This window comes from Salvelinus sp. IW2-2015, linkage group LG35, assembly GCF_002910315.2.
Source record: "Salvelinus sp. IW2-2015 linkage group LG35, ASM291031v2, whole genome shotgun sequence".
NCBI classification, from domain to species: Eukaryota; Metazoa; Chordata; class Actinopteri; order Salmoniformes; family Salmonidae; genus Salvelinus; species Salvelinus sp. IW2-2015.
This window is the reverse complement of record NC_036874.1, coordinates 16,211,204-16,228,949: the sequence shown is the minus strand read 5'-3', so window position 1 is coordinate 16,228,949 and position 17,746 is coordinate 16,211,204. Positions and strand designations below refer to the sequence as shown.

At 42.3% G+C, this 17,746-nt stretch overlaps 1 protein-coding gene across 2 annotated transcripts; it reads right to left on the bottom strand.

Annotated features, from left to right (window-relative positions):
* Window positions 1-2,984: 2,984 nt before the first annotated feature.
* On the bottom strand, window positions 2,985-17,247 carry LOC111959207 (ribonuclease ZC3H12A-like). Of its 2 annotated transcripts, none has more exons than XM_023980700.2 (6): window positions 16,813-17,247; window positions 13,345-13,816; window positions 11,530-11,639; window positions 7,843-8,077; window positions 6,277-6,383; window positions 2,985-5,987 (listed from the first exon to the last, which is right to left on the bottom strand). In XM_023980700.2, exons 2-6 carry the CDS (start codon window positions 13,737-13,739, stop codon window positions 4,861-4,863), a joined length of 1,974 nt encoding a protein of 657 aa, XP_023836468.1. In that variant the 5' UTR covers window positions 13,740-13,816; window positions 16,813-17,247; the 3' UTR covers window positions 2,985-4,860. The 2 variants fall into 2 exon arrangements, with proteins under 2 accessions (XP_023836468.1, XP_023836467.1); XM_023980699.2 differs by having other exon boundaries at window positions 11,530-11,669; window positions 16,813-17,245.
* Between the last annotated feature and the right edge of the window lie 499 nt (window positions 17,248-17,746).

Here is a 17,746-nt window from a genome sequence, read left to right as displayed (position 1 = left end):
GTTGTGCAACTATTTATGAACTATTTTTATGAGTCACACTGTACCGTACCTTGGCCCGTTTTCCCACGAGTATCTTATGGCTAAGTTCATCTTTAGAACCTTCGTAGGAGCATTGTTACATCTACGAGCTGTTTCCCAAAACCATCGTTTCTAAAGCTGCTCTTAAAAACGATTGTTATTTAATGATTGCCTCAGACCGCACTTAGAACGGCTAAGTGCGTCCTTAGAGGCGTTTTTGCCCTTCTGCGTCACTGTATTCACAGATCTACGCTAAACACAACATCCAGATGTTTATCCGTCTTTCTGTGACCGCCGATACCGAATGTGATTCCTACAATTACGTTTCTAATTTCTTTGCAATCGTTACTAACAAGCGAAGAATATACCGATGCTTCAAATGAGATGACTGTATTAAAAGATAAATACATTAGTCTTTCATGTTTCTTTGAATCAAGTTTTATTTAGCTATTTGTATGCTACTGCCTGTTATTTTTTGCCACAATATATTTGATGATATGTAACATGTGTGCAATAATGTGCTAAACGTTGATTTAGTTTATAATTATAGGATAAGCATTCAAATACGCCTCCTAAATATTTGTAGGACAATAGCACACATAACATCGAGATAATATAGTATATGCCATGTAACAGACACTTTTATCCAAAAGGGACTTACAGTTGTGCTTGCATACATGTTCACATGGATGGCCCCAGCGGGAATCGAACCCACAATCCTGGCATGTTGCGCTGCAGGAAGTGAGCCACACAGGACCCCATCTTTTTTGCCGTTCACATTCTATACATGTAGTCAGAAATATCACATCTGTTTGTTTCTACAAAGCCTTCACGGTCTGACAATAAAGCAGCCCCTTTCCCCAACACACGGCTGACTTTAATAAGGTCTACAGTCATATCTCAGGGCAAGTAGCCTTGTGTCACTTAGGGCAAGGCAGCCCCCATCTTGGTATCTCTATAACTCAGTGAACTCAGAAYATGACATGAAAATGCACTACAGTCACATACCTGTGCAGATCTGACAGGGGAATATTAGTGGGAGGTTTTCAAGTACCTACAATAGCATTCCTTAAAGTACAGGGCAAAGGGAAACCCGTAGGGCTTGGGAGTGGAGGCTTGAGATCTGAGGCTGCATGTCTCCGGCTTAAAAACAGAGAAAACTGTCTGGAATTCAGTTTGAGTGTTTTGCTAAAGCTTGCAATGTGAATCATAGCCGCACAACGATCAGATTTGAAAACCTATGCTGGATTTTCAAAGAATATAGGGTGTGTGTATGGGATAGAGTGAGGAGGCCGATGTGCGGAAGAGCATGAGCATGATGCATGTTAGCTTGGCATATTCAATAACTAGCTTCATCAAATCTGGCATGAGTCTAAGCCTTAAAAAGGTGCAATTTTGCTACATAAATTTTGGGATTTATAAATTAATGATATATACCCAGTGATTCTTGAAGAATATAACTTATTAATGCCTCATGAGTTCAACTGTAGTACCCCCAAAACATAGTTGAAGCTATCATTTTGATATCATGGATTGTCAGTCCTTGCCTCCATAGCGCTTTCTCTGAATTTGAGAGTATTTCTCCAGCCCCGTCCCTCAGCTTTTTAGCAAAATGGGCTGGGAGGACGCTTTGTTAATGTTTCAACTGCTGATTGCCCCTTCAAAAGGAGACTTCCGGCTCTATCCAATCAGATCGGCTTTAGCCGACATCTGCATAGCGGTTGTTTTGGTCAGAGGTGGAACTGCGTTAGAGCTGTCAAATCCACAAGCGGCTCCTGGCATTATACCGAAAGCGGACATTGCCATTGGTTGCACTGAGTCGCATTAAGAGAAATCCTATGCAGCCTTGTTTACAAGTTCGAACACTGGAATGTGATATGTAATCTACACCTAGATTAGGCTGATAGAACATCATTAAATGAAATAATGAGGATTTCTATTTAGCCTACACTTTCTCATTCTGAACTTTTAACGCAAGTGGAACGTATGCTTCTTCCTGACAATGATCAAGAGCAGCTGCTCACTGATTTGACATCTCCAATGCAGTTACACCTCCGACACCGTCAAAAAAGGTAACTCTTACACTTAAAGGTAACTCTGTATGACATTCAATTAAATGAAGATTCTTTGTTACACTGTGTGCCTAATGTATATTTACAGAATGACAGGGACATGCCATCACATCTCACACAACATGTCTAAAATATCTACATGACATGGCATATTTAAATTTTATTTAGCTAACCTAATCGTAGCAGGCGTAAAACACCTGAGCGGGACACCCCACATTCGGGTCATGATGAGAAAAAAAATAAACTGTTTGGAGAGGTTCTCTTCTGCACTGTTCAACCAATCCAGTAAATGTGGAGGAGGAGTTAAGATAGTGTCGCTTTGCTAACATTTTTGGATGGAAACATCTTCAAAGAGCAAGCTAGCAAACATGACGTAGCTAGCTGCTAGACAGATATTATCTAGTGTTGTCTAGTGATAATGGAATAGCCGGGAAAGTTGACAAGAACGAAATTGGTATGTGGTTTCTGTTGACTTTGTGGCAAGAACTTCATCTCGCTAAAACCTACATGAGGGTGGCTCTCCAGGAACAGGGATGGAGAGCCCTGAGCTATGGTCATCATCAGATCCTCATCACGGAGCACATGACTGTCTACATCAGGGGTGTCAAACTCATTCCACGGAGGGCCTAGTGTCTGCAGGTTTTTGGTTTTTCCTTTCAATAAAGCCCTAGACAACCAGGTGTGGGGAGTTCCTAACTAATTAGTGATGTTAATTCATCAATCAAGTACAAGGGAGGAGCGAAAACCCGCAGACACTCGGCCCCCCGTGGAATGAGTTTGACACCTGTGGTCTACACTGTCAGGCACTGAAACAAGAGACACAATGGACGTGCCATATCATTGTGCGGTAGCTTGAGACAATACAGAGACATGACATTAGAAAATACAGACAGGTMTATTTCAAACCTCTCATTTTAGTGTAACATGATTTCCCAACATTCAAAGGCAGTGGTTAAGCGCTATATAAATGAATAGAAAATGAGTGCGTAACCCTTTATTACAGATAAGTACTAGGTACTGGTAAATACTTGGCAACAAATTGAACTATTTGGTATAGTAGCTATTTGTAGTCTGAAGAAACAAAGTGGCCTACTCTAAAAATATATAATAATTGCTGAGAAATAAAATGCCTAGTTTTACCTGTTAATTATTTCAAGTACCTTGTAGTTATGACTGTATTAATACTAATAACCTGATTTGAAGCTGGTGGTACCATGAGATAGCATAATAATAACAACATTCTGACTTTAAATACCTAGCTAGTACTTACCGTACTGTTAAACACAAAGTTTTAAAATAAAATAAAAAGTTTAACAATTTGTTTAGACCAAGAACTACTCCAAATGTCCATGATAATTGAATTATACATTTGACATGTTTAGGCACTTAAAAATCTACAAAGTGGATAGCCAGCAACTATCATAGAAACATAGTTAAAGTAATTGTCCAGTGAAAATCTCACTTAAAAAAAAAAAGTTATTCTGTTAACGCATACCCAAATAATGTTGATGACTCATATTATACTTGTATGTGGCCAAAGCATTAATTGGAGAAACCATTCCAAAAAAAAGACCCTTAAACTCAAACAAACAGCAAGCATTTTATAAAATATTTCCTCAGAGGATGATGTCATCCTCCTGAAGAGCTTGAGCTGGCCAATCAGCAGTCTATTCGCATGAATATATATTTTTAAAAAACGATGTACACCCACACCCTTCCAACACAGAAAAGCTGCTTTTTAAACATACTTAAAACATTTGGGATGGAAAACTATTTCACTCATACTGTATTGTAATTAATTATAGGTCATATTTCATAGAAATCRGGAAACACTGRACAGTTACTTTAAAATATCTATTGGATTTACCCAGTCTTTGGTGATACAAGAGACCCTCASAAGCCATACAGTACATATTACAGTACACATATTTTTATACATTAATCTTGCTGAAAACGTCACATTCTGGTCTATGAGGGAATTAGAACATTTGGATCAATGACAAAAAGTGCTTCTCCAACATTGAGTTCTTTGGCAGCTTCTTCCACATATACTCTTGGTTAAAAGGATACTGTATAGTGTTTGGGGCTCTTTGGGCGTAGCTTTATACCATTGCATTCCACACTGCATAAAGAGATGGAATACCGAATATTTGTCTATGAGACAGGAAATACACTATGGCCATCAAAACCACAATATTTTAAAAAACATAGTAAAAAATGTGGCATTTTAGACAAGAACATTATGTTAGACAATTATTTCTTATTGCATGAGAGCTGAATTTCAGACAAACGAGAGATCACATACCGCATATCCCAAATGATGATACAATATGCATCAACAGTCAAACACTCTAGATTCACGTTTGCCGTGGTACTGAGTCTAGAGGCAAGATTTGACGACACTGTTATAATATACAACTTCAATAAGTCAAAAATCGCAAATAATCCAGTTAAACACGACAGGGGATTCATCCCGATTCTCCACACTTCTCCCAAACGGTGAACACACTACCTGTCAAGGATTTCACATAAGCTATGCAAGCACATGACCGCGAAGGAAGGACAACATTGACAACAAAAATGTTGCCCTCTCACATTCAAACGGTTCAAACCGTTAGAGTAAATKAAAGGAAAAGCACAAGAGAATTACCCAAGGCACATTTTCACCCAAGTATCCCATTGACATCAATGAATGATTTACGTGGAAGTTAGAGTTGTGCAAGCTTATCTCAACCCTGAATCAACTCCTTAGACAAGATGCTTAGAGGCATCAGAAGGCACCTCTCTGAGATTTGAGGTTGAGGATCTCTGCAGCCAGCTTCTGGGCATCCATCATGTGAGGGAACATTCCCATGACCGTATCCACCTGGTGGGGGTTGAAGATGGCCTGCAGTTTCTTACGGAGCTCCTCTCTCTCTGTGTCAAAGGCAGAAGGTGGAGGTGGCTGGGCCCAGGAGTCGTGTTCCTGCTGATCCCTGTAAGATGAGTGGGGGGCTCCATGCGGGGTAGGGGGCTGATGGAGGTGGGGGCCGGGGGGGAGGCTACAGGACGCCCTAGCCTGGGGGACCCCGCCATGGAAGGGGTCTGACCAGTACTTCTGGGGGTGCTGATGGGGGTGGAAATGGTGTGCCCCCACCCCATCTTGCTGGAAGTTGCAGGGGAGGCTGTAGTGGTGCATGTTGGGTGGGAACAGAGGAGGCGAGTAGGTGTCATACCTCGGCTGGGATTGGGAGTGGGAATCGAGGTGTGGGTTGCTGTGGTGCTGCTGCTGGGGACCCGAGGATGGAGCCAAATGGAAACACCTGCAGGGCTGGGGGCTGTCCTGGGCCAGACTCTCTGGATGCATGCCTGGATGTCTGGAACCAGAGGGGAAGCCCTGCTGTTGCTGCTGCCTGGGCCTGAAGGCCTTGCTGTGTCCTTGGGACACATCCGAGTACTGGCTCTGGCTCTCATAGGAGCCAAAACCAGAGTCCAGGCACTCATGGGAGATGCTGGCATAGGGGAGGTCAGTAGTAGTGGATGGGGAGAGCATACTGGGCCAGTCCATCTGTCCTTGGCCTACTGCTGTGGGGCTGCGGGCCTGCTGGTTCCTACTGGAGCGCAACCCATCCCAGTATAGCAACGTGTTCTCAGTTACCTGGCTCTTGGGACCCTCCCTCAGGGAACGGCGGGGCTCTAACGTCAGCCTGTGCTCCAGGTCATTCTCCAGAGAATAGGAGGGAAAGGATCCCGGGTCGGACTGGTGGCCCCTCAGGTGTGACATCATGGGATTCCGGTCCTCTTTTGCCGAGGAGAGCCTTGCCTTCTCCCTTAGCTCGTCAGCCAACGAGGAGTGGGATTGGTGAGTGCGCTCAGGGTGGTAGAACTTACACTTTACACCGTAGGTGCACTTTTTACCTGAAATAGAAAACATAAATGACAGTTACTAAACATGACAGTTATTACAGTATTACTACCTAAATCTAAAATAATACTGTTAACTCTACAGGAGAAAGTATCTGGATTCTTCACAATGAGTCTCAGATTAGAAGTGCTGATATAACATCAGTTATGCCTAATGGAGACCTGATCCTAGCTTAGTACTTTGTTTCAACAAGACAGGTTTTAAACTAAGCTTCAGTGTTCAGACAATCAAATTAGAACCCTATGGTACCTCACACACATATCTCTATGGTTGATATCTTACCATAAGGACAGAGTTGGCGCTTGTGTTCCGGCAGCAGAGGCTTCTTCCTCAGGAAGTTCTCCAGACTGGGACCATGACGGCCAAGCGGGTCATCTGGGGGCATGAATCTGGGCCGGGAAATGGGTAATATTGATCAGAAACCCACACAGGCAGAGAAGTGATAGAGGATCTAATCTATAAAATCGACAAGAACAATAAAACGTGGTGCAGTCAGAGGCAATGTTTGCTTTTCCTGTCTGAAATAATGACATGAATACATGTCTCATTAATCATCCTCTAACCATACAGGAGTGGTCACCAACCTTTGAGTCAAGATCATTTGGAGTCAAAATGCAAGCTGAGATCTACCGCACAGATATTTTTTTTAGAAGATTACATAAAAAAAGCATTCGCAATATTAACCTATTAAAAACAGTACTGTAACAATTAGGTTTATGCAGTAGGCTATAGGCCCAATACATTGTCACCGCATATTGGMTTTGCTTGAATTGTCCTGCAAATGTATTGTTGTTCGTACCATTTTTATAGATTTTAGGTAGGCTACACAATCACACCGGTAATAGATCAGTTGTTGTATTACTTGTGAGGCACAGCCGMGTGAACTACATTTAAATAAYAATGTATTTTACTGGGCTGATGGTGCCTGCATCTGATGGTCAGTCTCAGCGGAGGGAGAGAGCAGCAGACTGAAGGTTCACCTCTTAACGTCCCTACGCTTTCCCTTTCCTCCGTAGACCAAAARGGGACGCCGTCTTCCAGCTGATGGCAAAACTCGAGTCGCACAGCATTATTTCTGCCTCTGGACAAATACATGTTGTTACTCCTTTGAACAGAGRAAGTGAAATATTCCTCGATATTAAAAAAAGACCCAAGCCGCTAATAATAACCAYGCAAGCCTATCGATACACCTTCCTACTCATTCATTACAGCTTCAGTGCTGGTTGTAGCGCGAGTGGGAGTAAGATGAACGTGCATTTTATGGATAATAAAGGTGTTGAATAAAAAGTGTTGAGTGCTGAGCAAGAACTTAAACAGGAACACACTCATAAAAACACCAGCTTGTCGCTGTATTTGTTGAATCATGGTTTTAAAAGTCAACAGTGCGAGACTAATAAAAAACAGGAACGCAAGGCTTTATCGTTGGGTTTTTTACAGAAATGTTTGGCGATCGTCTAGGAATGCCTTGGAGATCGACCAGTTGGTGACCAGGGCCTAACAGTATATGACACTACGMCAGTATCTGCTCTAAAGGTCAAATCTGCTTTTCGGAACCAAGTTGCTCGCTATTTCTGGGCTGAATCCTGACTGGAGCACTATGTGCATGACTCAAATAGYTCTACATCAATCCATGATTAATAAAATTTTAAAAAGTAAGTTAAAAACCTGTTTATACATTTCATGTTTCTGTCCAAAATCAGTATTAATGACAGATGTCACCTGCTGAAACCCCCCATACCACATGTATGGTCCCCCTGCCCGGGGGGGGGATTGAATTCCTGGCCTMTTCACCATTGTATCTTCTCTCCTTAATTCATGCCTGCCACTGTCAACCCCCCCAGTACTCACTTGTCATTGACGAAAGAGTACATAAGCAGCCTCTCCTCGATACAGCGCTTCCACTCCGGACGCTCTCCCTGCAGGTCCCTATAGGTGTCGTTGGACACGATCACGCCGTYCGACTCGTAGGCATGCTTCACAATAAAACGGTCGTCGTAGCAGACCACCCTTTTACCACCGACGCGTCTCGAGGGAGTGAAGACCACTATCTTCTTCTTCTCCAGCTCCATTAGAATGTGTTGGTCTGGAAATAAAATGTGCAGATGTTTCACCAAGTGCTTTTTTATGGCCCAGTCTAGGGCCTGTATCCATAAAGCTTCTCAGAGTAGGAGTGCTGATCTAGGATCAGTTTTGCCGTATAGATCATAATCAATACGATTACATGGTTCGCTTTATGTTTGGTCTTTCATCATATTGGAATTCTGTTTGACACAAATTATTCCACTGCCTTAATGGTTAATGTCTTCTTAGTACACATTAACATGACTAATATTTCAAAACAAAAACAACATATTCTATACCTTTGCATGATAAACAAGCCAGGTGACACTATGATAATAAAGGGTTGCTGTCACGTTCGTCGTAAGGATCGGACCAAGGCGCAGAGTGAGTAGAGTTCCACAATTTTAATAAACAGAAACTCACTTAACAAAACGTGAAGCTATACGAATAGTGCAGACAGGCAACTAAACATAGAACAAGATCCCCAATCAGAGACAACCATAAACAGATGTCTCTGATTGGGAACCATATCAGGCCAACAACACCCCTAGACATACAAAACTAGCGTACCCACCCTAGTCACACCCTGACTTAAATATATAGAAAAACAGAGYTATCTAAGGTCAGGGCGTGACAGTTGCATAACATTGCTTTAGTCAAATATGGTATATTGTCCCAAATCAAACAGGGGACACAAAACAAATCCATCAACTGTGGGGGAAAAAAAATCCCTGAGACAAAACCATCAATCACTTAAAACAAATATTACATGACTGGCTAATTATTACATAAGCTGTTCAAACTTCACAACCTACATCCCCAATATCACATAACATGGAAACCTCCCAGCAGACTAAATTAAAACATTGACAAATACATTCAAAATCAACGTTGAATAAATGGACCTGTGTACACAGTGTGAAAATGGATAATGGAAATTTTCATTTAAATAAACAAAATGGACAAGCTAAAGGCAACAATGTTCAGTAATCCAACTTTGGAAAGGACTGCCGCCATATTCATATGGTGTCTCAAAGTAGGAGTAGCGATCGAGGATCTGGTCCCCCCCTGTCCATGTCATCTTATCCAATATGACCTAAAAATGATGTATTTTTGTCCTAGAACAGCACTCCTACTGATACACTTGAATATGGACCCTAAATATGTGTGAGACATAGGGCTCCATATTGAACAATTTTCTTTAGGTTTTTAGAGACTACTATTGACTAAAGCCTGAAAATCACTCACAAATGTCAACTGTCTGTGTCAAAAATGCTTTGATAGTTCAGGTAACAACAATTACTTGACACTTAAACCTTAACGCTCTGCTTGATTGTAAACAGTTAAAGACACAGACAGTAACCTGGGTGTGAGAAAAACAGTTGCACTTCCTGGTTGGGGATTTCCCAATTCCCAGGTAGGACTGACGGTCGTGGTTAATTTTACTTCCTGGTTACTGGGATTGAAAATAACTTTTGGCTTGCTTGCTCCACCTCAGACAGATCCACTGAACCATGCAAGCAGCGGGTACTAGGTGATGATGCATCAGCTTCAAATAGTGGTCCGCCCTACTGCACCCTGGCTTTGTTAGTGGATACGCTAGGTTAACACAAACCCCTAACAACTGATAACCAATAGCCTTCAGGTACATGGACAAGAGTCACTGCTGTGCTTGACAACATGTGGGTTGAAGCAATCACAATTGGGTCAATTTATTTATAATTTCTTTCAGAAAGCCTAGAGTATGACGTCAGGCAGTAGTTACGGATTTCAGTATTTCAACATTTGTCCAGCAATACCCTCCGGTGGAGTTTCCCAATGCCTTTTGCCTCAGTCTCATGTTACAGACACATCACATGACTGGAAACATACTGTAGGTGCAGTGAGTGTACTTACCAAACCCCTGCATACCAATGAGATAAGGGAATGTATTGCATTATTTTAAAGCAACAGTCAATGAATAGAGTACAGTATTTTATTGTAGTGTGTTGATTTAGTTTGTGTTTTCAAAATCCCCTGGTATTAAATAAGTATTAATATTCAGAAAGAGATACTAGTCTAATTCGAACTACAGTGCATTCGGAAAGTATTCCGACCCCTTGACTTTAAAAAAAATAATTCCGCTACGGCCTTATTCTAAAACGGATTAAATGTTTTTTTCCCCCTCATCAATCTACACACAATACAACATAGTGACAAAGAAATTTAAATAAGTATTCATACCCTTTACTCAGTACTATGTTGAAGCACCTTTGGCAGCAATTACAGCCTCGAGTCTTCTTGGGTATGACGCTACAAGCTTGGCACACCTGTATTTGGGGAGTTTCTCCCATTCTTCTCTACAGATTCTCTCAAGCTCTGTCAGGTTGGATGGGGAGTGTCGCTGCACAGCAATTTTCAGGTCTCTCCAGAGATGTTCGATCAAGTTAAAGTCCCGGCTCTGGCTGGGCCACTCAAGGACAGAGACTGTCTCGAAGCCACTTCTGCGTTGTCTTGGCTGTGTGCTTAGGGTAGTTGTCCTGTTGGAAGGTGAACCTTCGGCCCAGTCTGAGGTCTCGAACGCTCTGGAGCAGGTTTTCATCAAGGATCTCTCTGTACTTGTTTCCCAGTCCCKGCCGCTGAAAAACATCCCCACAGCATGATACTGCCACCACTATGGCTCACTGTAAGGTTGGTGCCAGGTTTCCTCCAGAAGTGATGCTTGGCATTCAGGCCAAATCATTCATTCTTAGTTTCATCAGATCAGATGTTTCAGATCAGAGGTTTGAGAGTCCTTTGGGTGCCTCCAAATGGGCTGTCATGGGCCTTTTACTGAGGAGTGGCTTCAGTCTGGCCACTCTACCATAAAGGCCTGATTGGTGGAGTGCTGCAGAGATGGTTGTCCTTCTTGAAGGTTCTCCCATCTTCATAGAGGAACTCTGGAGCWCTGTCAGAGATGACCATTGGGTTCTTGGTCACCTCCCTGACCAAGGCCCTTCACCTCCGATTGCTCAGTTTGGCTGGGTGGCCAGCTCTAGGAAGAGTCTTGGTGGTTCTAAACTTCTTCAATTTAAGAATGATGGAGGCCACTGTGTTCTTGGGGACCTTCAATGCTGCAGAAATTTGTTGGTACCCTTCCCCAGTTCTGTGCCTCGAACACAATCCTGTCTCAGAGTTCTGCAGACAATTCCTTTGACCTCATGGCTTGGTTTTTGCTCTGACATGCACTGTCAACCGTGGGACCTTATATAGACAGGTGTGTGCATTTCAAAATCATGTCCAATCAATTGAATTTACCACAAGTGGACTCCAATCCAGTTGTAGAAACATCTCAAGGTTGATCAATGGAAACAGGATGCTCCTGAGCTCAATTTTGAGTCTCATAGCAAAGGGCCTGAATACGTATGTTAAGGTATGTTTTTTTATTTTTAATACATTTTGCTAAAATTTTATGAGAATTTTTTTGTATTTAATAACACTATTTGTGAATCTCACCTGTGATGGGGACATCAGGCCTGGGCTGCTCCTTGCGCCATGACGGTACAAACACAATGACGGTTGAGTGACCTCTATCCAGGAAATAGATCACTGCCAACTCAATTCCCCTACAGGAGAACACTTGTTTGTTACCATGACTAGAAGGGAGACAAGAGAGCAGGAAATAGGATAAATAAATATGTCATTACTTTCGATGAATCAACAAACATTTCTAGTGAAGAGGGCAGAGAGGTGAAGGTGCAGTTGTCGATCTCTGATTGTTTCATTGATAAAAATAAAAAAGGTAGAGCAAAGCTAATTTGACGTCTGTCTACAATGCATCCGCCTCACAGTGGCAATGCAAGCGAATGACAAGGTTTGCAGTTAAAAAAATAAAAATGCAGGAACACAGGCTCTTTCTGAGGAGTAAAGTAACACGACATCATTAAAGTAATATAAGATAATAACATATGACAGAATGACAGCTACACTGTACATCAAGGTCCTATTTTACGTATAGCAGAGCTAAATAACACTTGCAGAGAGACCTTTGAACTTTATTGGACAATAAATATAAAACACCAGGTAAGAAAAAAAGAATAATAACTTCGGCTAAACGTAAAAACATCACATGGTAGGGTGAGTGGGTGAAAACGAGCTTTGGTGATGACATTTTACCAAGACAAATATGATTCTTTATGTTCTAAATCATTCAGTCGGGTCTTTCTCTAACATATCGTTAACATTATATCCAAAAAAAGTCTGATTTTGCATCCTAATATATCCAATAATAAGCACTGAGCTCTTTTGACAGAGCGTTGACGCTCCTTGCAGCAACTTTTTACGATTTGACATGTTGTGCTCTTCTGCTGTTTCTGTGGGTCGCAAAAAGGCGAAATAAGCACGACACGAGTGKAATTAAACGTAAAAGTCTTAGGATCAAGTGCCWTGCTCAAGGGTACATCAACAGACTTTTTKGGGATTTGAGCCAGCGATCTTTCATTTACTGGCCCAATGCTCTGAACTGCTAGGCTACCTGTCGCCACATGTGAATCGGACATTCCTTTGAACATATACGCGGATCGTGTTTCCTTATTGGTTTATGACTTGAATAGAGTACAAAACACACACTGTATACTCAAATAGCTAGGTAATCAAACTGTCATCAACAAGATCTAAAACATGTTGGTTTGGGTCCATCCATGTAATAAGGGAGCAGGCAGTTAAAAATGGTCATTAATGCAAATACTTGAACTAAGAAGACATAATAGGACTTGAGTGACAATGTCGTCTGGCCTGTTCAATATGAACTCTATCCTGACAATATAAACACCGCCTTGACACATAGCTATCACTGGGAGCCAGTGCGAGGCAGAGACTTGCGTAGGAGATTTGCATATAGTACAGCATTAACCTTAGCAAAGGCATGCACAGGCATGGCCAACTACCTCTTCAACCACAGCTGACAAAATTGCATTAAGGTGTATGAGAAGAGCGTGTGATTCTCGTGTTGGAAGGGTCATAGTTCAACAGCTGATAATGAGTAGTTGCACACCTGTAGTTTTACAGGTATTCTTCACATAGCTGCCTGTCATTATCATTGTGATGTACAACAAACCACATGAGGAGAACATAATACAATACATCCGCKTCATCTAATTTCTCAACCACAATAACACCTTAATTAACCCTTACAGGACAGGACTGTCATGAACATGACATACACGTGTGCACCAACACAGCTGAACTCATTGAAACACTTCAATGGAACACTTCAATGGAACGCTAGCTCTTACAAACATAACAAGAAAATAAGTGATTTGACTCGCTCACCTCATGGCCACATTGCTGCCGTCAATAACGATAGGTTTCAGTCCACTGTCTGTGTCCTTCCTGTCTTCCAGTGATGGGACTGGTCTGTCTCTCTGGGGGCCATGGGTCCTAGAGGAGGCCATGCTGGAGCCTGTGTGGCTTGTGGGGCCAGTAGTATTGTCACCACTCTCAGGGATGGTTGAGTTAGAAGTACTAGTGCTGGCTTCACTGCGGACCAGCTCCCCCAGTACAGAGTTGGTGTCAGTACTCAGGCCTAGCTTAAGCAGGGCGGCCCGAACCTCYATGGGGGAGTAGCCCAACTTTCTGAAGAAGTCCACCCTGAGCTGGAGCTCTCCTGGGTTGGGTTCAAACGGACCAGTGACTGGGGTCTGGAGGCTGGGAAAGGCCTGGTCCATGCTCTACTACTCTCTGTCTGGGATTTATTGTACAGCATGGGAGGGTTATGACCTATTTTTCATGTTGATACTGTTGCCTGGATTGAACAGAGAGAGACTTCAGTTAAATTCAAGACAATGTTATGGAAATATACTGAACAAAAATAGTCCAAAAAACATTCAGGTGCTTTTTGGCAAACATGAGTCAACTTTTTGGATAGCAGTTCTCCCATTATGTCTGGCRAAAACCAAACACTGCATCCCACTGTAAGAACCTCATACCCACTGTCAAGCATGGTGGTGGTAGTGTGATGGTTTGGGGATGTTTTGCTGCCTAAGGACCTAGACGACTTGCCTTAATAGAAGGAAAAAGGAATTCTGCTAAGTATCAGAGAATTCTACAGGAGAATGTCAGGCCATCCGTCTGTAAGCTGAAGCTGAAGCGCAGCTGGGTCATGCAGCAAGACAATGATCCAAAACACACAATCAAGTCTACATGAAAAATTGCTAAAAAGCCCCAAAAAATTGGTTTTGGAATATCCTAGTCAAAATCCAGACCTAATCCCAATTGAGATGTTGTGGCAGGACTTAAAACGAACAGTTCATGTTTTAACACCCAAATGTTGCCAAGTTAAAGCAGTTCTGCACACAAGAGTGGGCCAAAATTCCTCCACAGCGATGTGAGAGACTGATCAACAACTACAGGAAGCATTTGGTTGCAGTCACTGCAGCTAAAGGAGGCACAACCAGTTATTGAATGTAAGTGAGCAATTACTTATTCACAAAGGGGAATTGGGTGTTGCATAACTTTGTTAATAAAAAAAAAAATCTAATAGGTATCCATTTTTGTTGTTGTTATTTGTAAACTCAGGGTCCCTTTATCTAATATTAGGTTTTGCTTGAAGATCTGATAACATTCATCATTAAAAATATGCAAAAATAGAGAAAATCAGAAAGGGGGCAAATACTTTTTCACAGCACTGTATAAAACGCAACAATTTCTAATATTTTACTGAGTTACAGTTCATATAAGGAAATCAGTCAATTTAAATAAATTCATTAGGCCGTAATCTATGGATTTCACAAGACTGGGAATACAGATTTGCTTCTGGGAATACAGATTTGCTTCTGTTGGTCACAAATACCAACAACAAAAAGGTAGGGGCGTGGCTCCGAAAACCAATCATTATCTGGTGTGACCACCATTCGCCTCATGCCGTGTGACATCTCCTTCGGATAGAGGTGATCAGGCTGTTGATTGTGGCCTGTGGAATGTTGTTCCACTCCTCTTCAATGGCTGTGAGAAATTGCTGGAAATTGGCGGTAACTGGAGCAYGCTGTTGTACACGTCAATTAAGAGCATTCCAAACATGCTCAACGGGCGACATGTCTGGTGAGTATACAGGCCATGGAAGAACTGGGACATTTTCAGCTTCCAGGAATTGTGTACAGATCTTTGCAACATGGGGCCGTGCATTATCATGCTGAAACATGAGGTGATGGCGGTGGATGAATGGCTCGACAATGGGCCTCAGCATCTCATCACTGTATATCTGTGCATTCAAATTGCCATAGATAAAATGCAATTGTGCTTGTTGTCCGCAGCTTATGCCTGCCCATACCAATACCCCCACCGGCACCATGGGGCACTGTTCACAACGTTGAAATCAGCAAACCGCTCTCCCATACTTCTGCCATCTGCCCGGTACAGTTGAAACCGGGATTAATCCGTGAAGAGCACACTTCTCCAGCGTGCATTTGCCCACTGAAGTCAGTTACGAAGCCGAACTGCACTCAGGTCAAGACCCTGTTGAGGATGACGAGCATGCAGATAAGCTTCCCTGAGGCGATTTCTGACAGTTGAAATTCTATGGTGTTRCAAACCCAGTTTYATCAGCTGTCCGATCGGGTGGCTGGTCTCAGACGATCCCGCAGGTGAAGAAACCGGATGTGGAGATCCTTGGCTGGCATGGTTACACGTGGTCTGCGGTTGTGAGGCCGGTTGAAAGTACTGGCAAATTCTCTAAAACGACATTGGCTTATAGTAGAGAAATGAACATTCAATTCAGCTCTGGTGGACATTCCTGCAGTCAGCATGACAATTGTACACTTCCTCAAAACTTGAGACATCTGTGGCATTGTGTTTCACATTTTAGAGTGGCCTTTTATTGTCCCCAACTCAAGGTACACCTGTGTAATTCTCATGCTGCTTAATCAGCTTCTTGATATGCCACACCTGTCAGGTGGAAGGAATATTTTGGCAAAGGAGAAATGCTCACTAACATTTTTACATACGGTCTGGAGTGATTTACATGTGCTATTATGGTTAAGTGTCCTGCTCAAGGGCACGGMGACAGATTGTTCACCTAGTCGGCTCAGGGATTCGAACCAGCAAACGAAACCCAACACTCTTAGCCTAGAGGTTATCTGCCACCCACTAACAGGGATGTAAACAAATGTGTGCACAACATTTGAGAGAAATACACTTTTAGTGCTTATGGAACATTTCTGGGATCTTTCATTTCAGCTCATGAAACATGGGACCAACACTTTATATTTTGGTTCAGTGTAGTTTGGCTGACATGCTGTATTATGTCAGAGTAATATGCAAATTATTCAGTTGACAACTTGACATATTGACTGTACTGCATTACGTTTCAGGCCTAATATCATTGTATTCACATTAGGCTAAAGTGTCAGAGGTCTACAGCAATTGCAAACGGTTTTTAGATTAGTGCAATGTATCACAGAAACCACACAATTAAACTGGTAACTTCCCAAATGTTATTCAACATTACCATAGCCTGAAACACCCTGGACGAATCAAAGACTAGATTAATCCCAAACGAATATGAAGTATTTACCCATGTAAATAATAAAATAGCATACACAAAAACTACATTAAAGGCCGACACTGGATTAAGGTATTCGTTGGTACAGAAGGAGAGCCTGGCGCCGTGTTTTTCCTCACGACAGTGAATACAAGGACAGGTGACACGTAAATCAGATTCATGTGACGTTTGAGTGAAAATAATAGAGTAAATCATGATCTTTGTACAAATACACAACGCTGACAATGGTGTTTAGAATTTACCTTAACTTTCAATTAGTGTTCCTCTTCGTGGTGCTCCATTTTCACCTCGACCATACCGCATTTCCGATTTACGCTATGACTTCGCAACCGCAGCACCTCCCTCTCTCGTACTCAAAAGTGTCCTTCCTTTATTCCTGTGTGGCCACGGGCCCAATTTGTTAAAGTCCTCCCAATTCGCCTTCAAATTATAGCCTACGCTACTGTAGAGCTACATTTTCTCAGTCCTAGCCTAGAAGTCAAATTCAATTCTTGAATTTCTGAAACTGAAACTAACCCTGTCCTGTTAAGGTAAAGTCTGATTTCTAAATCAGTTCACCAAAAATTATGGACATGTTATACCYGTAGGTATAGCAGCAGTAAATAGGGGTGCTGAGGGTGCTGCCTCCATAAAAATCGGAATAAAAAATAATAATTGAAAAAAAAGCTAGAAAACCTTTTTTTTTGTCTCACAAAAGCAGTGCACTGGGCCTTTACTAGTCCTGTATTAGCGGACCAGCTACCCCTCCCCCTTCCCCCCACCGCAGCACCACAACCCCAAACATCTTCCTGCAGCTATGCCTGATGTGTATGTGTATGTGATTGAAATTTAAAACAATCCACAGCAATTAAAAAAATAAAAATAAACCTCTGTGGCTAGATCATGTTCTCTGGTGAAGTTATTTTTTTAAATATACATATATTTTTTTACTTTTCTCCCAAATTTCATGGTATCCAATTGGTAGTTAAGGTCTTGTCTCATCGCTGCAACTCCTGTATGGACTCAGGAGAGGGAAARGTCAAGAGCTGTGCGTCCTCCGAAACACAACCCAGCCAAGCCACACTGCTTCTTGACACAATGCCCGCTTAACCCAGAAGCCAGCCGCACCAATGTGTCAGAGGAAACACCATGCAYCTGGTGACTGTGTCAGAGTGCATTGCACCTAGCCGGCCACAG